The 17,137-nt window shown below is 37.9% G+C and overlaps 3 protein-coding genes across 9 annotated transcripts in view; all 3 read right to left on the bottom strand.

The window, feature by feature from the left end:
* The window catches only part of pias1a (protein inhibitor of activated STAT, 1a), a 48,613-nt gene extending 48,148 nt beyond the window's left edge, over nucleotides 1–465 (bottom strand). Inside the window, exon 1 of one of the 2 annotated variants that reach the window (XM_081348364.1) lies at nucleotides 387–465. In XM_081348364.1, coding sequence (XP_081204490.1) covers nucleotides 387–410 — 24 coding nt within the window. In that variant the 5' untranslated portion in view covers nucleotides 411–465. The remainder of the gene's footprint in view (nucleotides 1–386) is intronic. The other variant, XM_081348365.1, reaches the window with a different exon arrangement.
* A 911-nt stretch (nucleotides 466–1,376) lies between these two features.
* skor1a (SKI family transcriptional corepressor 1a) lies at nucleotides 1,377–6,407 on the bottom strand (the record flags this gene model as incomplete). 5 transcript variants are annotated; one of them, XM_081348321.1, is made up of 8 exons in its annotated part: nucleotides 1,377–2,209; nucleotides 2,520–2,585; nucleotides 2,753–2,827; nucleotides 2,925–2,999; nucleotides 3,552–3,620; nucleotides 3,734–3,814; nucleotides 3,964–4,054; nucleotides 4,716–6,401. In XM_081348321.1, 8 exons carry the CDS (start codon nucleotides 6,399–6,401, stop codon nucleotides 2,115–2,117), a joined length of 2,238 nt encoding a protein of 745 aa, XP_081204447.1. The 5 variants fall into 5 exon arrangements, with proteins under 5 accessions (XP_081204447.1, XP_081204450.1, XP_081204448.1 ...); XM_081348324.1 differs by having other exon boundaries at nucleotides 1,379–2,212; nucleotides 2,753–2,816; XM_081348325.1 differs by having other exon boundaries at nucleotides 2,115–2,212; nucleotides 4,716–6,407.
* Nucleotides 6,408–13,732: 7,325 nt separating this feature from the next.
* map2k5 (mitogen-activated protein kinase kinase 5) overlaps nucleotides 13,733–17,137 on the bottom strand; it is a 58,833-nt gene continuing 55,428 nt past the window's right edge. For both annotated transcript variants that reach the window (XM_081359943.1, XM_081359944.1), the window contains exon 22: nucleotides 13,733–15,882. In XM_081359943.1, the coding sequence (XP_081216069.1) occupies nucleotides 15,772–15,882 (111 nt within the window). In that variant the 3' untranslated portion in view covers nucleotides 13,733–15,771. The remainder of the gene's footprint in view (nucleotides 15,883–17,137) is intronic.

Genomic DNA, 17,137 nt, shown 5'->3' with positions numbered 1-17,137 from the left:
GTACAGGCGACTACATCACATATTAACCATAATAATCCACACATACGGTCTACTAGCAGTAAATATTAAAATAGCCAAAGTCTGAGACTGATTTTCAACAGATACTCTTAGCGTGAGTTATTAGGGAGAAAAGAGTTAAAGTTAGTAATTCCCCTGAGGAGAGCGGTGGACAGACAGCTCCCTCTACATCAACAATAACACGCTGAAAGCTTTCTACAAGAGCTCCACTGCAAAATCATTTCTCGTGCAACTTTGGCTACGAGAAAAGAGGTTAAATGCATAATAACGGCCTCTTGATACAGCAGGTAAGTAGTACGCGTACTTCTGAGGGTACAATAAGATATCCCTACACACTATCCGACTGGAAATTGAGCGCAGCGTTTTACCTTTAGTTCCGCACTCTCCGCCATCTTGTGACTGCTAGCGCAGGCGTGACGCTGTCGGGTCACGTGGTATGCACGCGCTGCTCGTTGCCGGCGTAACCGCTCACACGTTTTTTAACGAGTAATAGCTAAAATGCAGCGTGGAAAACTTCTACTTTGTTGGGAGAAAGCATGCTTACTCAAGTATCATGTCGGAAAGTGAAGCCTTTAAAATGCATGCATTCAAATAGATTATATTTATCCAAACGTTGTTTTCAGTCATTACAAAGTATTTCTTTGAATCAGCATTTTGTCTTCTGTATTTTAATGCCCCACAAGTATAAATACATTTCTACAGAGGTGTGTGCACATGCCAGCATTGAATTAGTGGATGATCAAATTAAACACACTGTGATTAAAGGGTACCATTGCAGAAGTAGCCTATCACGTGTTTATTTGACAATAAACAAAGTTTAAACAACTCCCGCCGAAGCTAATTTCATATTCAGATGTATTTTTTTTTACTGTCGTCTTTGAGAACGTAATTCAAAACTTCTATGTGAACCATATATCTTACTTTCATAACCCTGTTTAACAGAATAGTGTATTTGAACGAATAAACCCATTGGAATGTGCAGTGTCTGTTTTCGCCACTAGATGGAAGTGTTGTATTTCACAACAGTAATAGACGCTGAGTGCGCTTGCAGTGTGCAGCTCTATAAAAAATAGTAGGCTACTGAACACATTTTGCTGGCTAAACAATTGGAAATTATTACGCTGTATTGTTTGGAAAGGACCAATAGGCATAACATATTTAAATATTGCTGTTCAATATAGGCTTATATTTTATTCGTCTTAGGGTAGCCTATGCGTCAGGCAAATGTTTTCAAGTGGCCAATAGGCCTACAATTTCTGGATTTTGAATTTGTGTGATCAAATATTTTATTTAATTCGTGACAGTTAAAAAGTATTACAAATGTGAAGGAAATAGCTTGAATTCACGAGTCAATACTTGTGGCTTTGATCGAACGTTTTATTGAAGAATGAGGCAAGAGATCATTTTATTTTTGACAAAAAAAAAGAAAGAAAAGAAACTCTCCAGAGGTCTTATGACATTTAGTTTGAGCACTGTGATGTGGAATAACAACTTTTGCTGTATTCTCAATTGTTTATGGGAAATATGGGATAAGTGCTTGTTCAAACTTGTGTTTGTTGTATACATAAATATGACATACAGCTGATTTTGAATAATTTGGGGGTTGAATAATTTTGGATAGATTGGTCTGAAATGTTGCTTATTTAAAGTGCTTAATATTGATGATACACAATTAATTTGGGATAGCACATCAGTGAATTCATTTAGAGAAAAACAATTACATGTTAAAAACACATAAATAATGAGAATAATCAATTCCAGTTTATGAAATTTCACATTATACAGTTCATTGCACATTGCCACATATTATGGATTGTATTGTTTAAAAAAATCAACCTATTTACACAAGTAACAGTATAATTATTTGAACGTTTATTGTAATCCTCTGGTTAGTTTTACTCTGTTTTCCTTAAGTAATCCTAGACACTTTCATCCACGGTAGACTGTTCAAAAGCCACTTGCCATGGATGGATTGTGATTCAGCAGTCCTCAGTGTTCAGTGTGCACACCGCGAACCTCTCAAACGGAGTGTAAGTGGAGAATTCCTTTAGGGGAGGTTTACAGATGTCACTGGGATCCTGGGATGCAGCTTTAAGTTAAGGTGGTAAGAGGGGCGACTTAAAGGTGCAGGTCCCTGTGCAGTGGCGTGGAGTGAGCATTTTGCAGGAGAAATGGTGAAGAGCGTCGTGAGCTTCTAGGGAAAAGGTTGATTGAGTTCAAAGAATCACAGCACACAACAGCTAATCCTTTACTGAGTCATGCAACTACATTCTCCAAACACTGCACGTCACACAATGACATTTGATGCACATATGTGAAGACTAGAAAGCTATCACACTCCTCTCTAATCATTTCTAGTATTTACACTTAATCAAACACGTGTTTTAATGCCTTTTAAGTAGGCTACCTTGAGTTTAAAAAGTAGCACTTGCATATTTCTTTTGTAATTCTCTTAGAACAATGTGGATGATAGTGTATCGTAGCCTATATTTCTAAATTACCTTTAAGCTTCTGCTGAATTGCATAACGAGCCTTTCTCTCCTGATCCAACTCGTTGCACAATGTGTCTAAATAAAATAAAAAGAAAAATGAATAAATCATTTGAGGTGCGTCACAAACATTAAATGTTTTAGATTCCCTGTGACCTAATATTTTTTTTTCTGAAAATATGCAAGTGTTACTTTTTCTAAACTGACCTTTTTTTTTTTTGTCACTAGTACAAAATCTGCATTACCTCGTACAATCTGCAGCTGCTGGACCATCTCCTCTCGATAAGACAGTTCCCTCTTCATTTGATCCTGAAAATTATCTGTTAGAGTCAACACGTGTTAAGTTCTAAATTGAAGAAATCTTGTAGGCTAGCAAATAAAATCATGTTGTGAATATACTATGCACTTCTTAATTACCTTTCAAACTTTGAAATTCCCGTTCCAGTTTTTTCCTCAACTCCACTTGCTCCAAGAGCTGCTTTTGGAGCTCCTCTGTGGAAACCATAGAAATCACATAATTTATCATACACTGTGACTTTTAATCACCACGCATATCTCAATAGCTTTTGAGTAAGCAGCAATCTTTTTTCAGAATTATTAATTTTTTTTTTTTTTTTATCATGCATTTTCACTCTCTGTTTGATTTTCTTGTCTAATAGCGCTATTTAGGTTACTAAGGCTAAACACACGGTCCCCGTGTTCTCAAGCATGACATTGCAAAATAATTAGGACAGTTGCCTGAGGGGTGTGTGGAAAACGAGCCTGGCAATGTGGATCGTCTGCAGTTCAAGGACAATTCTCAGTAATACACAACCGTAGCGATTACACTCATTTTTAAATGCATAATGCGTGCATAAAAGGGGGAAACATGGCTACACTATTTATTTGCCTTGAAATAGACAATGCCTTGTTGAATCTGTGTTTAAATAATTCATCATAAAAAGTTATTGGCATCCAGAAGGCTATCTGTAATTTTGTAACACCTTGGTTTAGAATACAATGCAATAACACAGCTCAAAATTGTCTATGTTAACTCTCGTGTACCTTTCGCCATATTTTCGATGTCTTTCTCGAAATTAAATCTGTTATCAGTTCTTCTCAATGCAGCATCGCCTGCCATAAAATAAGAAATATATTATTATTACAAAGATGTAGGCTAATATAGTTAGGGAAAAAAACAAGAACGATACAATTTTTTTTTTTTTTTTTTTAGATCTGCTACTCACTTGGGTTCTCTTTGCTAACGCTAATTTGGTCCGAACAGGATTTTTGTGATTCACATTCGTCGTCAGTTGAAATGTGTGAATCTAAAGGGAAATATTTTTGTTAGCAGGTCACTTATTCGGAGTGCATAATACATTTCTCTATAAATTGATCAAAATAAAAGTTGTTAAAATGATGTAAAACTAATGAATTATAGCCTACATTTAAATCTCAGTTTATTAAATTGCCTTACCATTTGTTTCCGGCACGGCGCGAGGAAGTTTAGAGGCCAAACATGGCAGTGTGCTTTGAAGAGATGCTCCCTCCTTTTCGTTTGAGTACACCTGCAAAAATGATCCAAACATTAAAAAATAAATACAAGCCCAATTATGCATCATTTTCTTTTTTCTTACGCAACCATGCGTCAGACAACAGACTGCGTTTAATAATATAGGCCTAGGTACTCTTATAATGATCTACAAATAGGCTATTTGGCAACATCAAGGCAAATTACTCGTATTACAAGGTAAATTCGGTCAGATGGACAGACAAAGAGAATCATTTGTGCAGTAACCACAGGGGAACCCTTAAACCAATGCACTAATAGCCCGCGGGCGACAACAGAAATGACCATTCATTCTAAACATTTAATTTACTATAATTACGCGCCGCTGTGTTCTTTTATTTAGATCGTTCTACACTAATAAACAGAATTTAAACGAGCTGTATCCATAACAACACAAATTACAAAGTGCTTACAAATAGAAAAGTATAAATGTAGAGTCCATAGGCTCATAATAAGGCGTCATCATCACTCGCTATTAGAGCTGAAAGACTGCTGTATCAGACAAGTGCCATTCGGAGCAATTACCTCTTTTATTCAGTGTGCCAATTTGTTGATTCAAAATCATTTTACACTTGCTGTAGATATGTGTTTGATGTTTTAATACTGGACAGATTCAGATGGTTTCAAAACCACTGAATATGATAGTTTGTGTGACTCACATCGTAAGCAATGGCATCATTCTTCTTTGCCACCTGCTTGTTCTGATTGTGTTCAGGGGAGCCCGCGTCACTGTAATCGTCCGGCTGCGGCGTTTGGCTGTTTTCTCCCACGGGACTTTGCCGATCATCCACGGAAAGTTGTACAGACTCCTCATCATCTGGAATTCTGTGCGTCTCCACGTCCACGTCTGGTTCTTCCCCGCTATCCACACACGGAGAGGCTGATCTGTAGCTGGAGCTCTCACTAACAAAGTCTGGCGACAAATGGCCAGGATGAGCTCCGCCGTACGCGTCCCTGTTTCCGTAGAGCTTGGCTATGCTCTCTGCATCTTTAACGACTGGTCTGAACGCAGAAATATAGCTCAACTTTCTGGGGGTGCTGGGTTGACCCTCACTTGACCTGGCCTCGTCCCCAGATTTGTCCTCGTCGTTCCTTAGGGACTGCGAGCTGGAGCAGCGCTCGCTGTCGAACAGACTGTCTCTAGGTGTGTTTCCTCCCCGCTCGCTTTCTGACATCTCAGCTTCGGTTTGCCGGGCACTCATGAGCTCCGTGTGCGGCTTTAGTTGTGCTGGTTGATAGGATGAGAGCGGCAGGCTGCCCGCGGTGGGCCAAAACATGGGGAACGATGGATAGATGCCGTCCTTCGCACCTGGCCAGAACACACCAGGTACATTAGTCTTGTTCTGCTCACCAATTCCATCATCCTTCTTTTGACACAGTCCAAATGCTGGGAAGCTATACGGATGCGGGAAGATGGGTGGCGGGATCTTCTGCAGCATGCCGAAACTCTTACTAGGCACGGGAATGACCGGGTAGTTACGCACGCTGTTGGTTAAACCGAGGTTACCCCGGTTGTCGTCGCAGCGCAAAGTTTTATGAGGAATGTCAGGGGAAGCGGTCTGCGTGATGTTACCAGAGGCCTGCGGTTTGAGCGGGGAGGACATTTCGGATCCACTCCCCGGCATTGCCCGTTTCCGGCTCCCGCCGTTAAACATGGCCTTGACGTCCTCCCACGCGTGACAAATGTCATCAGACAAGCTTTTGTCGGTGAGTTTTAGATGGCGTCTCCATGAATTAAAATTGGCCGCGTCCGGCTGTGTGTATTTAGACTCAGGTGTGCGGTGCGAGTGAAATATAAATTTGTTGGGTGAAAAATACATATTACAATAGGTGCACTTGATGCATTTTGCCCTGGAGCTGTTGTACCTCGCAGGTATGAAGCTTCCTCGGCTGCCCCAGGCGCACTCGTGTGAAACATCGAATGCAAAATTCTCGGGTAATTTGGGAGGGTTGTGAGCCCCGAGGAAAGATTTGCAGAGGCGCTCGGCCTCGCGTTTGGTAATCATGCCACAGCGGCGCGAGGAGATGGGCATGGCCCCCGCGCGCCTCAGGATCTCCAGCTGCACCGGAGTGCACTGCACACACGTAATTCCAAGCGCCACGCGTCTGTTGTGGATTTCGTTGTAGCTGTAATTCTTCAGTAAAGTGTTGGAAATCTGCGCCAGACACAGTCTTTCCTGGCCGTCGATGACCAAAGAGACGATGGGCACTCCGTACAGCGCAGCCTCACTCACTTGATTTGGCTTCAGCGAGCTGCTGCCAGAATAAGGCTGCAGTTCTTGCTTCGAGTTAGGGGAAGAGCAAGCATCTCGTCCCGTGGAAAGCTGACCGGGTATCGACTCCATTCCTGGAAGTCTGTGAAGAACGAGTCAGAAACGTAAAAAAATTACACTCCAATTCAAGAACTGAGTTGTAGGCTAGGCAATTTTTTATGCAACTCTTGAGAGATTATCAATCAATGTTTGCTTTGTGTAGCCTAAGCGTTATCCTAATATAAACACGTTATGTGTTATAATTATTATCTTTAATTTTGATCATAGGCCTGCTACATTATTTCAATAAAATGGCTAAATAAATAGAAAAATTAAAACGGCAGTATTGGCTTTTTTGTTTGTTTAACATGTCTCCATTCCAATTAATTCGTTTTTTTTTTCGTTTTTTTTTTTCCTTATAGAATTACCTTTGCAAGATAATCGCCTAAATGTTATTATAAAAATGACAATAATTATTTAAGAATTGTGTTACAGACTGTAGGCTACAGTTATTTTTAGTTAGCACTTTTAACAGCTATTATTAACAGCTTTATGCCCACTAATTCATATTTCAAATTAATACTTGGCTTTTTAGGTTGACAATATTGACGGGTCCAACACTATCTTTAAAAGCTCGCACTCTCTGACCTGAGAGCCTGCATCATTGCTTAATGTATCCAAATCGGCTAAGAAGCCGGAGCGATTACTTAAAGGCCTCTTACGGCGCTAATACGCAAAGGGGCAGAAGGGAAGGATCTTTTAGCTACTCCAATAAGCTTAGCAACAAGGAAAAGAAGCTGTAAGCCGCTTTCTGTGGAGGCTAATTACACAGCCTGTGTTGTTCGACTTTGATCTGTTAATAAAAGTTTTTCATTTATAATTAAACCACTGCGCAAGGAGCCGTTATATTTAAGTCCTGCACATTTTCGTTTCCTTAATGTTTTAATGTTTACGTATAAATACTCTTTAGATTAGTCGTATTATTCTGAATCGCCTGATTAGGTGCTATAAATTCTCTTTCGTAATCAAGGATCAGCATATTTTAAAACATTACAGGCTAATCTTTCTTCCGAGTCCTAATCATTTCGTTTAATGCAGACCAGAAATTATGTTGACAATAACAAGCGCGTTAATTTAAGAAAATAGGCTACAAGGATGATTATAATTTTGAACAACTTATTATAAAACATAAATATAAAAAAAGAAACCTACCTTTTTATGAAGAAACGTAGTCAAATGAGCGAGTGTGTTTGCGTCAAATTAACAGGCCTAAAACAAGTAGGACAAATCGTCCGCCTGTAGTGCGTGATGAGAACTGGAGGCTGGATAGAGTCTTCCCTCTCAAAACAGCTTTAGAGTTTCCATCCCACTCAGCTCTCGTGCGTGGTGACGGGAGCGCGAGCCGAGTGACCACATGGCAGTCCCGGAGCTCGTGCCTCTTCTTAATAGGTTGTGCGCGATCTACTTCAAGAGAGGGGACGCCAAAAAGAATAAGAAGGCACACCCACTGTGATCAAATCCGATTCTGGTATTAACCGTTTGCTTCCACTACTCCAAAACAAAGATCACTGCCAATTTATAGTTGAGCTGCTTGATAGATAGATAGATTAGTTGAGCTGCTAGATAGATAGATAGATAGATAGATAGATAGATAGATAGATAGATAGATAGATAGATAGATAGATAGATAGATAGATAGATAGATAGATAGATAGATAGATAGATAGATAGATAGATAGATAGATAGATAGATAGATAGATAGATAGATAGATAGATAGATAGATAGATAGATAGATAGATAGATAGATAGATAGATAGATAGATAGATAGATAGATGCCACCAAAAACAGGGCGCTTAATGTAATTTAAGCGGTTTTGCGCATAGTCGATTGCGCAGGAATAACGGCGGAATATGATGGGTGAAGAACAATGAAGAACGGTAAATTATGATGCTTATCCCCCCAACCCATCCTACCACTCATGTCATGTACACCTGCGTCTTTTTTCTCAGAGACTAATAGGCCTAAGTTCCCAATGCATTTTAGAACTTAATAATGTTCATGTTTGACTGACACTTCTGAAACCAAACAATAAATCATTATGAATTTGCATTGAACATTTCCTCTAGGCAACACGTCCACAGGCCATGCAGTAGCCTAGGCTAGAAACTGCATTAGAAGCTCGCGGTCATCGCATTTTACGTCACGTCTCCCGGTGAATGAATGATGCACATTTGTTAAACACACCAGCCAGTGAGAGCGGCTAGTGTGTACAAACAGTGATATATCAGAGCAATGGACTGGGGTAAGTGGTGCAACCTTATATGGCCGTATTAACTATTTAAAACCTGATCAATGCCCTACAGTTAACCCCACTATGTCTTGACGTAAAGATATCAATATCGAACCGGGCAAAGTTGTGCTGTCTACTTTGGAATACGACACTGGAAAAGTGTTATTCTCTCAGAAATGTTTTGGCGATGTGTTCAGGACAGGTATCATCATCATCACTCAGTCACGCGTTTCAGTCCGCGTCTTATGAGGGTTCGCAAAGAGACACTGGATTAAAAACAAAGCAGAACAAATCCACTATAGTCTGTTGAATAACTGATAGTCTATATCTTGTTTTCATTTAGCCTACCTATTATTTTGTAAAACATTACCAAGTTATTTTAATTATTCCATTTTTTAAGCTACATGCAGTCTTTCAAAAAATAGCTTTGATTAAACGGTAATTAATTATAAAAAAAATTAAAAATTAACCGAATCAATTAGTTATGTCAAAAAAATTGCCTTAGAGGAATAGTTCATCTCAGCTACATTACATCAGAACTGCCTTGTTCGAGTTTACGTGTATTTTGCATGAACTGAACATAGGCTATATGTTGTATGGCTATTTGACAGATAAATAGATGCGTGTGTGCAAAATATTCGAGCAATAAATAAATGCCGAAGGTATAGTTAACTTACATCACACAGAGTTGGGAAAAGTTTAAAAATGCTCAGTATGTCCTGTGACCAAGAGGCCACGGCTTAACCTAATTCAACATTAATAGGAAGGGAAACTTTAACCAGATCTGCTTTGCCGTGTCTTCTTTCACAACCAAGAAAGCTTCGTTCTGTCCCAACAATAATTACAATTTTATTCTGTAATTATTCCTTTCTTGTGAATTATTTAGTGCTCAGACTCAGCAGCATTGTTAGCGTTTATGGAGGGGAGACAGGGGCTCACATGTCCTACAAGACTGGATCCTCCCACAACGCCCTCTTTAAACAAGCCATCCTGCCATCATTTAATCAGACCTTAGAAGAATATCCCTTTAAAATGTGTAACTCACTCACGTTAATGTACCTCCTCACAAACAATATTAAAAGCTCTCGAACAAAAAGGCATTTATATTAATTTAAAGGTTGCCTATATTACGATGTCCTATTAATTTGAGTACCGACCAGGTTACTGTATTAAACTTGATGTGCTTAGTAACCTCTTTGACATGCTATTAAATAATCAATGATTGTTTTTACATAACGGTTGAATCAATACGATAAATATTGTGTTTCAGGACGACATATGCCATTATTGGCTCATTAATATACGCGCTATTATATTACACGGGCATGAGTAAACTAATTAAAGAAACTTTATATAGGCCAGTAGCTAAGAAAGAATTGGGGGGAAAAACGTCTTTATTAAATATCGCCCTGCATGTGATCTTTTTGCATAACATTCGGATTAAATACAAGATAACTACCGCACATGAAGTTATGAAGCAAATGTGGTGGGAGGAAACAATTCAATGAAATGAGATCTAGTCCAACATCAGAATTGAACATATTACCGATAAACTTTATTTTTCGATCTGTCAGTGTGGTGAAAAATGGTTTGGACAACTAAGTCTTTGAAATAGAATAGACAAGAAAGAATGAGTAGCCTAGCCAGCCTATTATTAAAGTGAGTCTGGCACAAGCAGTTCTTTCTTTTTAAATGAATGCATTTTAAGGCTAATGCCATCATCAGCCGGACAGTTTGAACTGATGCCCTCTGGTTGCCGTTTCAGAGAACTAAAGGCATTGACCATGAGATCAGGCAACTCATTATTTCCACAGCGATTAGTTTTTTTAAGGTTGAATTTTAAAAACCACTTTCAGCTAAACATGCGGAATAACATCTTTAAGTCTATATAAATTACGCAATAACTTCTTCTTTTTTCCTGGTGGTATCTTAAACCAAATCTATAATTTTATTTGACCAAGAAGCTCATTCTGTTCAAAGAAGTTCAGATAAGAACCTCTTCAGATTTAAACCAGCGTGTTTTCAAAAAAAAAAAGAGATCCTGTTTTGGAGGTCATTGCGAAGATTGGCACATAAATCAAAGGCAGACTAATTCAGCAAGAGAGGTTTAATAAACGCATCAGCTGAAAAGCAGTGTTCTACAGTCACCGTTATATCCGCGCAGTATAAAAGCACGACCTCAATAAATTTCACTTTAGCGCGAGATCAATCAGCTTCTCTCATATTGATCTCTGTCGCCTTGACACCCTCGAGTCGCCTGCCGCAACCTTTTTGTTTCGAGTGAAAATAGCGTTTCGATTACTGTTTTTATTAGGAAAGGATTGCTACAAGAGGTTCACCATGGCCTGAAAATTAAGTGGTGACATTTTAATTACTAGACATTGATAAAGGAATCTTGGTAATGGCTGTGAACAGGTCTTTCAGTGCTCGTGCGGCCCCCGCGCAAATCAAACTGGACTGCAGGAGAAAAGGTCGCATTAGTGTATCGGTATATGGGGCCCAACAGCTGAAGGAGGAGGAATACTGAGGGTCTTTATAGGTGCTGCTGGGCTGGGGGTCCACATAGGCATATACGGCTGCTCTTATGAGACCTTACTGCAGTCCAGTTTGATTGGACTGCTGTTTGACCCTAAAATGCATCTGTGGGACAAAATGACTTCTAATTGTTTGGCTATATTTTTCATTAACAAAGACTACCTAATCTTCTTCACCATATATATATATATATATATATATATATATATATATATATATATATATATATATATATATATATATATATATATATATATATATAAATATAAAAGTCTTAGTTGCAAAATGTTAGTATTTTCAGAAAATTCATTTGTTTTAAGCAAGTTATTTATATATTTTACTGCAGTGTCAGAAGGAAATATCAGTTTACATTTTCAAAAATTCATTTAACCATTAATTGTAATAATCCTGTGAGATTTTTGTATGCACAAGGAGTCTGACAACAGCCCATCTGTTCCACATGGAGATTTGATCTCACCATCGAGTCCATCTGGGATTACATGAAGAAACAGGAAAAAAAAGAAAAAGAAAAAAACGGACACAGACTAAATCCAGAAGAACTGTGGCAACTTGAACAAACCTAGCTCCATCTTTAAACCATTTTTTTGGTGAAAATATATGTTTGCTCAGGACTGTGTGTGTGTGTATATATATATACATACACACACAAATTCTCTCTAACATCATTCTGTCTCGATATTCATGCTTTTTGTATTGATCACCATAATGCTACAGCCAATGCACAGTGTTATTGTAAACATTAAGGTTGGACTGTGTAAGTGAACACTAACACTGATCCGGTTCAATATGCACTCATGTGGAGAGTAGAGTGACTCCGACCTCCGTATCAGATTCCTGTCCTCCTCATTGTAGTCATCCTGTATGGACCCCAACACTCTAAAAACACTGGACCAAAACTGCATCCCATGACCACTAATGAATTATGTGTAATCAAATACCATCCTTTCAAACACACAGTGTAAACTATGTAATGCTAATCATCTGAGGAATAAATTTAATCCAGAGGAGTATGTTTAAATGAATATGGTCTTTGAAGATGGAAGTAGGTTTATAGTACTATATACTAAATTATTTATCTTATAAATAACTTAAACAGGCTTTCAGAATACAGACAGCCACATGTAATTACATTTAATCAAACATTTCATGGTCAAATCCATACAGTCTTGTATTGCGGAGTTTTGTTCAGAGAAAACCTCGCCCTGCATGTTTTTGTTTCAGACATGATTGATACCTCAAACAGTCTGGAGAGGTGTGCTTTGAACACCACACGTTTTCTTTACAAATCATATAAATCTAAATCATACCCTGAAAAATACACTCCAAAAAAAAAAAAAAAAAGGTTCTTTAAAAGTTATTCACACGTAGTAACAGTTCTATTTAGAACCTTATCGTACTGAAGAACCCTTTATATGCTGAAATGGTTCTTTGAGTTTAGGGTTCTTTATTCCCGCCTTTTTGTTTTTCAAACCTTTAACTGTCAAAGCCTTCTCATTACTGATTTTCTGGAGCTCAGCTACACAACTATACACAGACTGTCAACATACTCTCAACAGGTAAATTATTTCTTTCTTAAAATGTCTATAAATTATAACTTAAAAATTGTAACAATCATTTCCTAACAATGTCCTTTTCTCTTCTTAGTTTAACAGAACATGTAGTGTGAGCACCTCTGTTCAGTTAAGGATACTCATCTTCTTCTCTTCTCCACAAAGTAACAGAGATATGGAATTTATGATCCATATTCCATATCGATTTTTACATTTTTTATTATTATTATGACCTTATGCCAAAATATACCAGCTAAAAAAAAACATTAAAGCTATCTCATGCTTTTATATCACCTTTTCCTTTTAACATGGTAAAGGGCCCATTCTGTCCATTTTTGCTAATTTTGGTGTTCATGAACATAATTGTTTTTAGATAATCAAATGGAAGAGACACAATTTAACTCTAAACTCAGTTGTGTATTTCAGATGCTGTCCCGTACCATAACCTCATAATCTGCAGAGAGAAACTGCCACTCAGAATGAAGGACGTAAAGACATCATAGGGAATCGTGAAGATATTTCACTGGAACTTGGTCTTCATTACATCTATATCGTGTTCAATGTCAATTGTTATTTATTAATGTATTCAGCTAACAACTGTTATTAGACCACTGTAATTTTTGCTACAATCTGCCATGTCAATAAAAAAATAAATGTACCTAATTGACACAACATGCTGTTTAAAAAAAAATGTAAACCCCAAATAGATGCAACAAGATATAAGACCAGGCAGTTAGGGGACTAAAAAACAATATTAATAAATCATTTATAAATAATAGTAATAATAATAATAATATGAAGATACTAATATTAATGAAAATAAATATTGTTGAAAAGGTTATTTATAACACCATTAAGGTCCTATACAGCCCTTTCAAAGCATGGTTCTTTATGGAACCTTATTAAAATGGTTCTGCTTAGCACCAAAAAGGGTTCTGCTATTGTTACAAGCCGAAGAACCCTAATTTGGTACTGTTTAGAACCATTTTTCTTAAGAGTGTAGGGAAACATTATGAAATGCAGATAAATGAAACCATGAGATCTGAAAAGTTTTATTTAGAAAAATCACCTTTATGTGCAAACAGTATTAGGTAGTCACATGGTTGTTTTCTTCCTCACAGATTTTGTTTTGGCCAATTGTCTTTTTAATCTTTAATTCATTTTTAAGTAACTATTTGAGATAGTTCTACATATTAGCAACAAATAATATAACTTATGATACAGTTTAAAAAAAAAAAAAATCAACTATATAATGTAATTGGCTTTGGTATGTGACAACTACATTTTCAGAACTATACATATTCGCCATTATATAGAAAAACTCTCTTCTTCCACTGTGTTGAGTCATATCCAGTAATAGTTCTGAATATTTTCTCAACAGACACAGGCACTGATGAACCACAATATCTAAATAAGAAAATATATTTTGATCTTGCAATTGAAAAAAAAAAAACTTTAAACTTTGAACTTTAAAGTAATACTGATGAGACACTAAAATGGCTAATATCAGAAACGAAGGCAGGTGTTATGGCTTGGTGTGGCTAATGAAAGAGGTTGTGGATTTGCTTTGATAAAATCCTAGTCAGTTAATACAGATCCATACAGTTGTAATGGAAGTTTGCTTAATATTTCATGAAGTACAAGCGAGTTCGGTTTCAAAGGGGTGCTATGGGATTTTAAGAGTCACTATTACCATTCTTGCAACAGTTCAGTGGATCCTGCTGTGCTAATATGAAGAGGAATATGTTGAGACTGTCTTAAGCTAATGTGATCTAAGAGAATTCACAGGTTCTCATCTAAATTCTCAACTGAAGTTCATTTTTATTTTCCAAATGGCTAGACTCATCCCATTTTCTGTATAACTTTGAAATGAAGAATAGCGTACCGTTCAAAAGTCGGAGGTCGGCAAGATTTATAAAAATGTTTATGAAAGAAGTCTCTTATGCTCACCAAGGCATTTATTTGACCAAAATACATTAAAAACAGTAATATTGTGAAATATTTAAATTACATTTAAAAATGTAATTTAATCCTGTGACCTAAAAGCTGAATTTTCAGCATCATTACTCCAGTCTTCAGTGTCACGTGATCCTTCAGAAATCAGTCTAATATGCTGATTTTGTGCTGATATGTATTAATATTATCAATGTTGAAAATAGTACAGCATTTGAATTTTTTATCTTTCTTAGTCTTTATGATCACTTTTGATCCATTTAATGAGTCCTTGCTAAATAAAAAGATTAATCTCTTTAATATATAGTACCGACCCCAAACTTTCAAACGGTAGCGTACATAGAGTTAAAAGTATATGGAACGAACTTAAAAAATGGGATTGCATTAATCAAAGCAATCAATTCCCATGAACCACTTCATGAAACTGCTGGCACCTAATGTAGCATTACAGTCGGCTACTGCTGGACTATCTAAGAGCTCATCTGCACAAGCAGCTATCCACTGTAACAAGGCATCACATTTTTCTAACTTCAATAGGGTATCGCCACAAGTGGCAGGCCATTTGTGAAACTCAACAAAAAGTGGCTTTTAAAACAACAGCAGCATGACTTGCACTGCAGCAGGGAGCGATGCTTGACACACCCCCGGCCCATATATTTGAAAACTGTAATGTTTCACTGAACTCGAGATGATTTATGACATGCCCACAATGTTTTGGCAAAACCAGATTGTGGCTTTAAGTACAGACAGAGACACCATTTTTTACTCGATTCGAGTCGAGCGAGCGAGCGAACAGCCCCCCGCGAGGATCTTCTGTGAAAACATTTACTTTGGAATCTGCACAAAAAGTGAAAAGAAACCCACTGCAGAAGAACAAAGTTAAAGATTTGCTGCATCAATGCAAACCAATACATACGGTTAAAATCCTCTTGTGCAGGAGGCTGGCATAATCTGCATTAGACTCGTAGCAGTTGTCTCACCGTGCACCGTTAAACTCAAGCATGGGAGGAAGAGCTGCAAGTTCAGCTGCTGCTTTTCTGGGTTCAGTGGAAGAATAAAGTAAGGAAATGTGGACACCATCTCCCATGAGTCTATCCTGTGCCACTGTTGTTCACATGAGTATCTGTGCCTGCTGGGCTTTGCGGTCCTCTAGGCTGCGGCACACCCACATGGACACAACCTCAGTGTTGCCGTCATTGTATTGCACGATAAAGGGGTGATCCTGAAAAACAGAAGGAGGCAGATGAATAAATGATTTTTAGTTTTCAATGTGATTCTTCACTGATTCATAACAGCAAAATCAATTAGTAATGGAGAGTGAACAACAATTATGTTCACTTGTTCAAATAGCTGATATATAAACAAATCATTCTGAGACTGGAGTGTACCATAAAAACGAGAAGGGCTGATACAATATGGCTGTCAGTCGTGTGCATGACAAGGTGATGCCTACTGGTTTTGCTCTCCATGTTCAACAGAGATGAACAGATTGAGCAGCGTAAATAAGCACATCAGCCCTAATTTCTCTGGCACAAAGCCTCTTAAGCACTTGGTATTAAATAGTTCAACTTGCAATAGAATGACAGTGATTCAAATGCAAAATCATTAGGAAGCCCCAATGAGGAGATGTACATGGAGGGGGAAACAAAGCTAAATTGAACTGAAGCTGAAAATCAAATAGATCCTAGGAAACTTGGCATCAGCAAACAAGCAACTGTTTCTTAATCGGATGTTCATTTGATGCAGACTCGACACTTTTGATGATCTTCATCACATCATCCCCTCTCATTCTTTCCTTCTTTCTCTCTCAACGAGGACAACGCTATACCATCAATCGTTCTGTCCTCTTAATGGTGAGCTCTGCCTGTGCCACAGTGAGGTTAATCACTCTCAGTGCTGGAGTGTTGGAGAGGGCAGTCCTAGCAGCCACCCATCTCATCAATCACACAGCCTGGGCAGCCCAACGCTCGCTGCCAGATCCACAACCAGCTCTGCCTCTGCTCGGGTGAGGACCTGCTTTCTGACCTGACAGAAGAGGCCAGGGAGAATGGAGAGAGTTCATGTAATAACTCTTCAGCTATGGGCTCGTTTGAACTCGGAAATTGAGTCCCTTAAAACACACTTTTTATGCTTTCACAACTTAAAATTGTCCACTAATAGACAGCAGAAATTGTCATTTTCATTTTTCCCCCCCCTGAAAGTAACAAACATTTCCACTGCAGTGTCATCCTTTAATATGGTTTAATAACAGTCTGTGATGGAACGAACATTTTAACTAAAATGACCAACTCAGGCTGTTTTCAAAGCTTGCATTCATGTGCCCTAAATACACAAACTTTAATAAGTTTTGCATAATTTGATTACAGCTTCGCTGGGATAAAGCTTATGATTAAATATGAAACTCACAAGTGATATTTACCTTGATTTTTCTTTTTCCCCCTCACACATCATGTCTCATCTCAAGCTTTCCAGAGACG

This window comes from Scardinius erythrophthalmus (assembly GCF_964197995.2).
Source record: "Scardinius erythrophthalmus genome assembly, chromosome: 2".
Taxonomy (NCBI): Eukaryota; Metazoa; Chordata; class Actinopteri; order Cypriniformes; family Leuciscidae; genus Scardinius; species Scardinius erythrophthalmus.
Note: the sequence above shows the minus strand (reverse complement) of the source record. Positions and strands in the feature narration are given on the sequence as shown.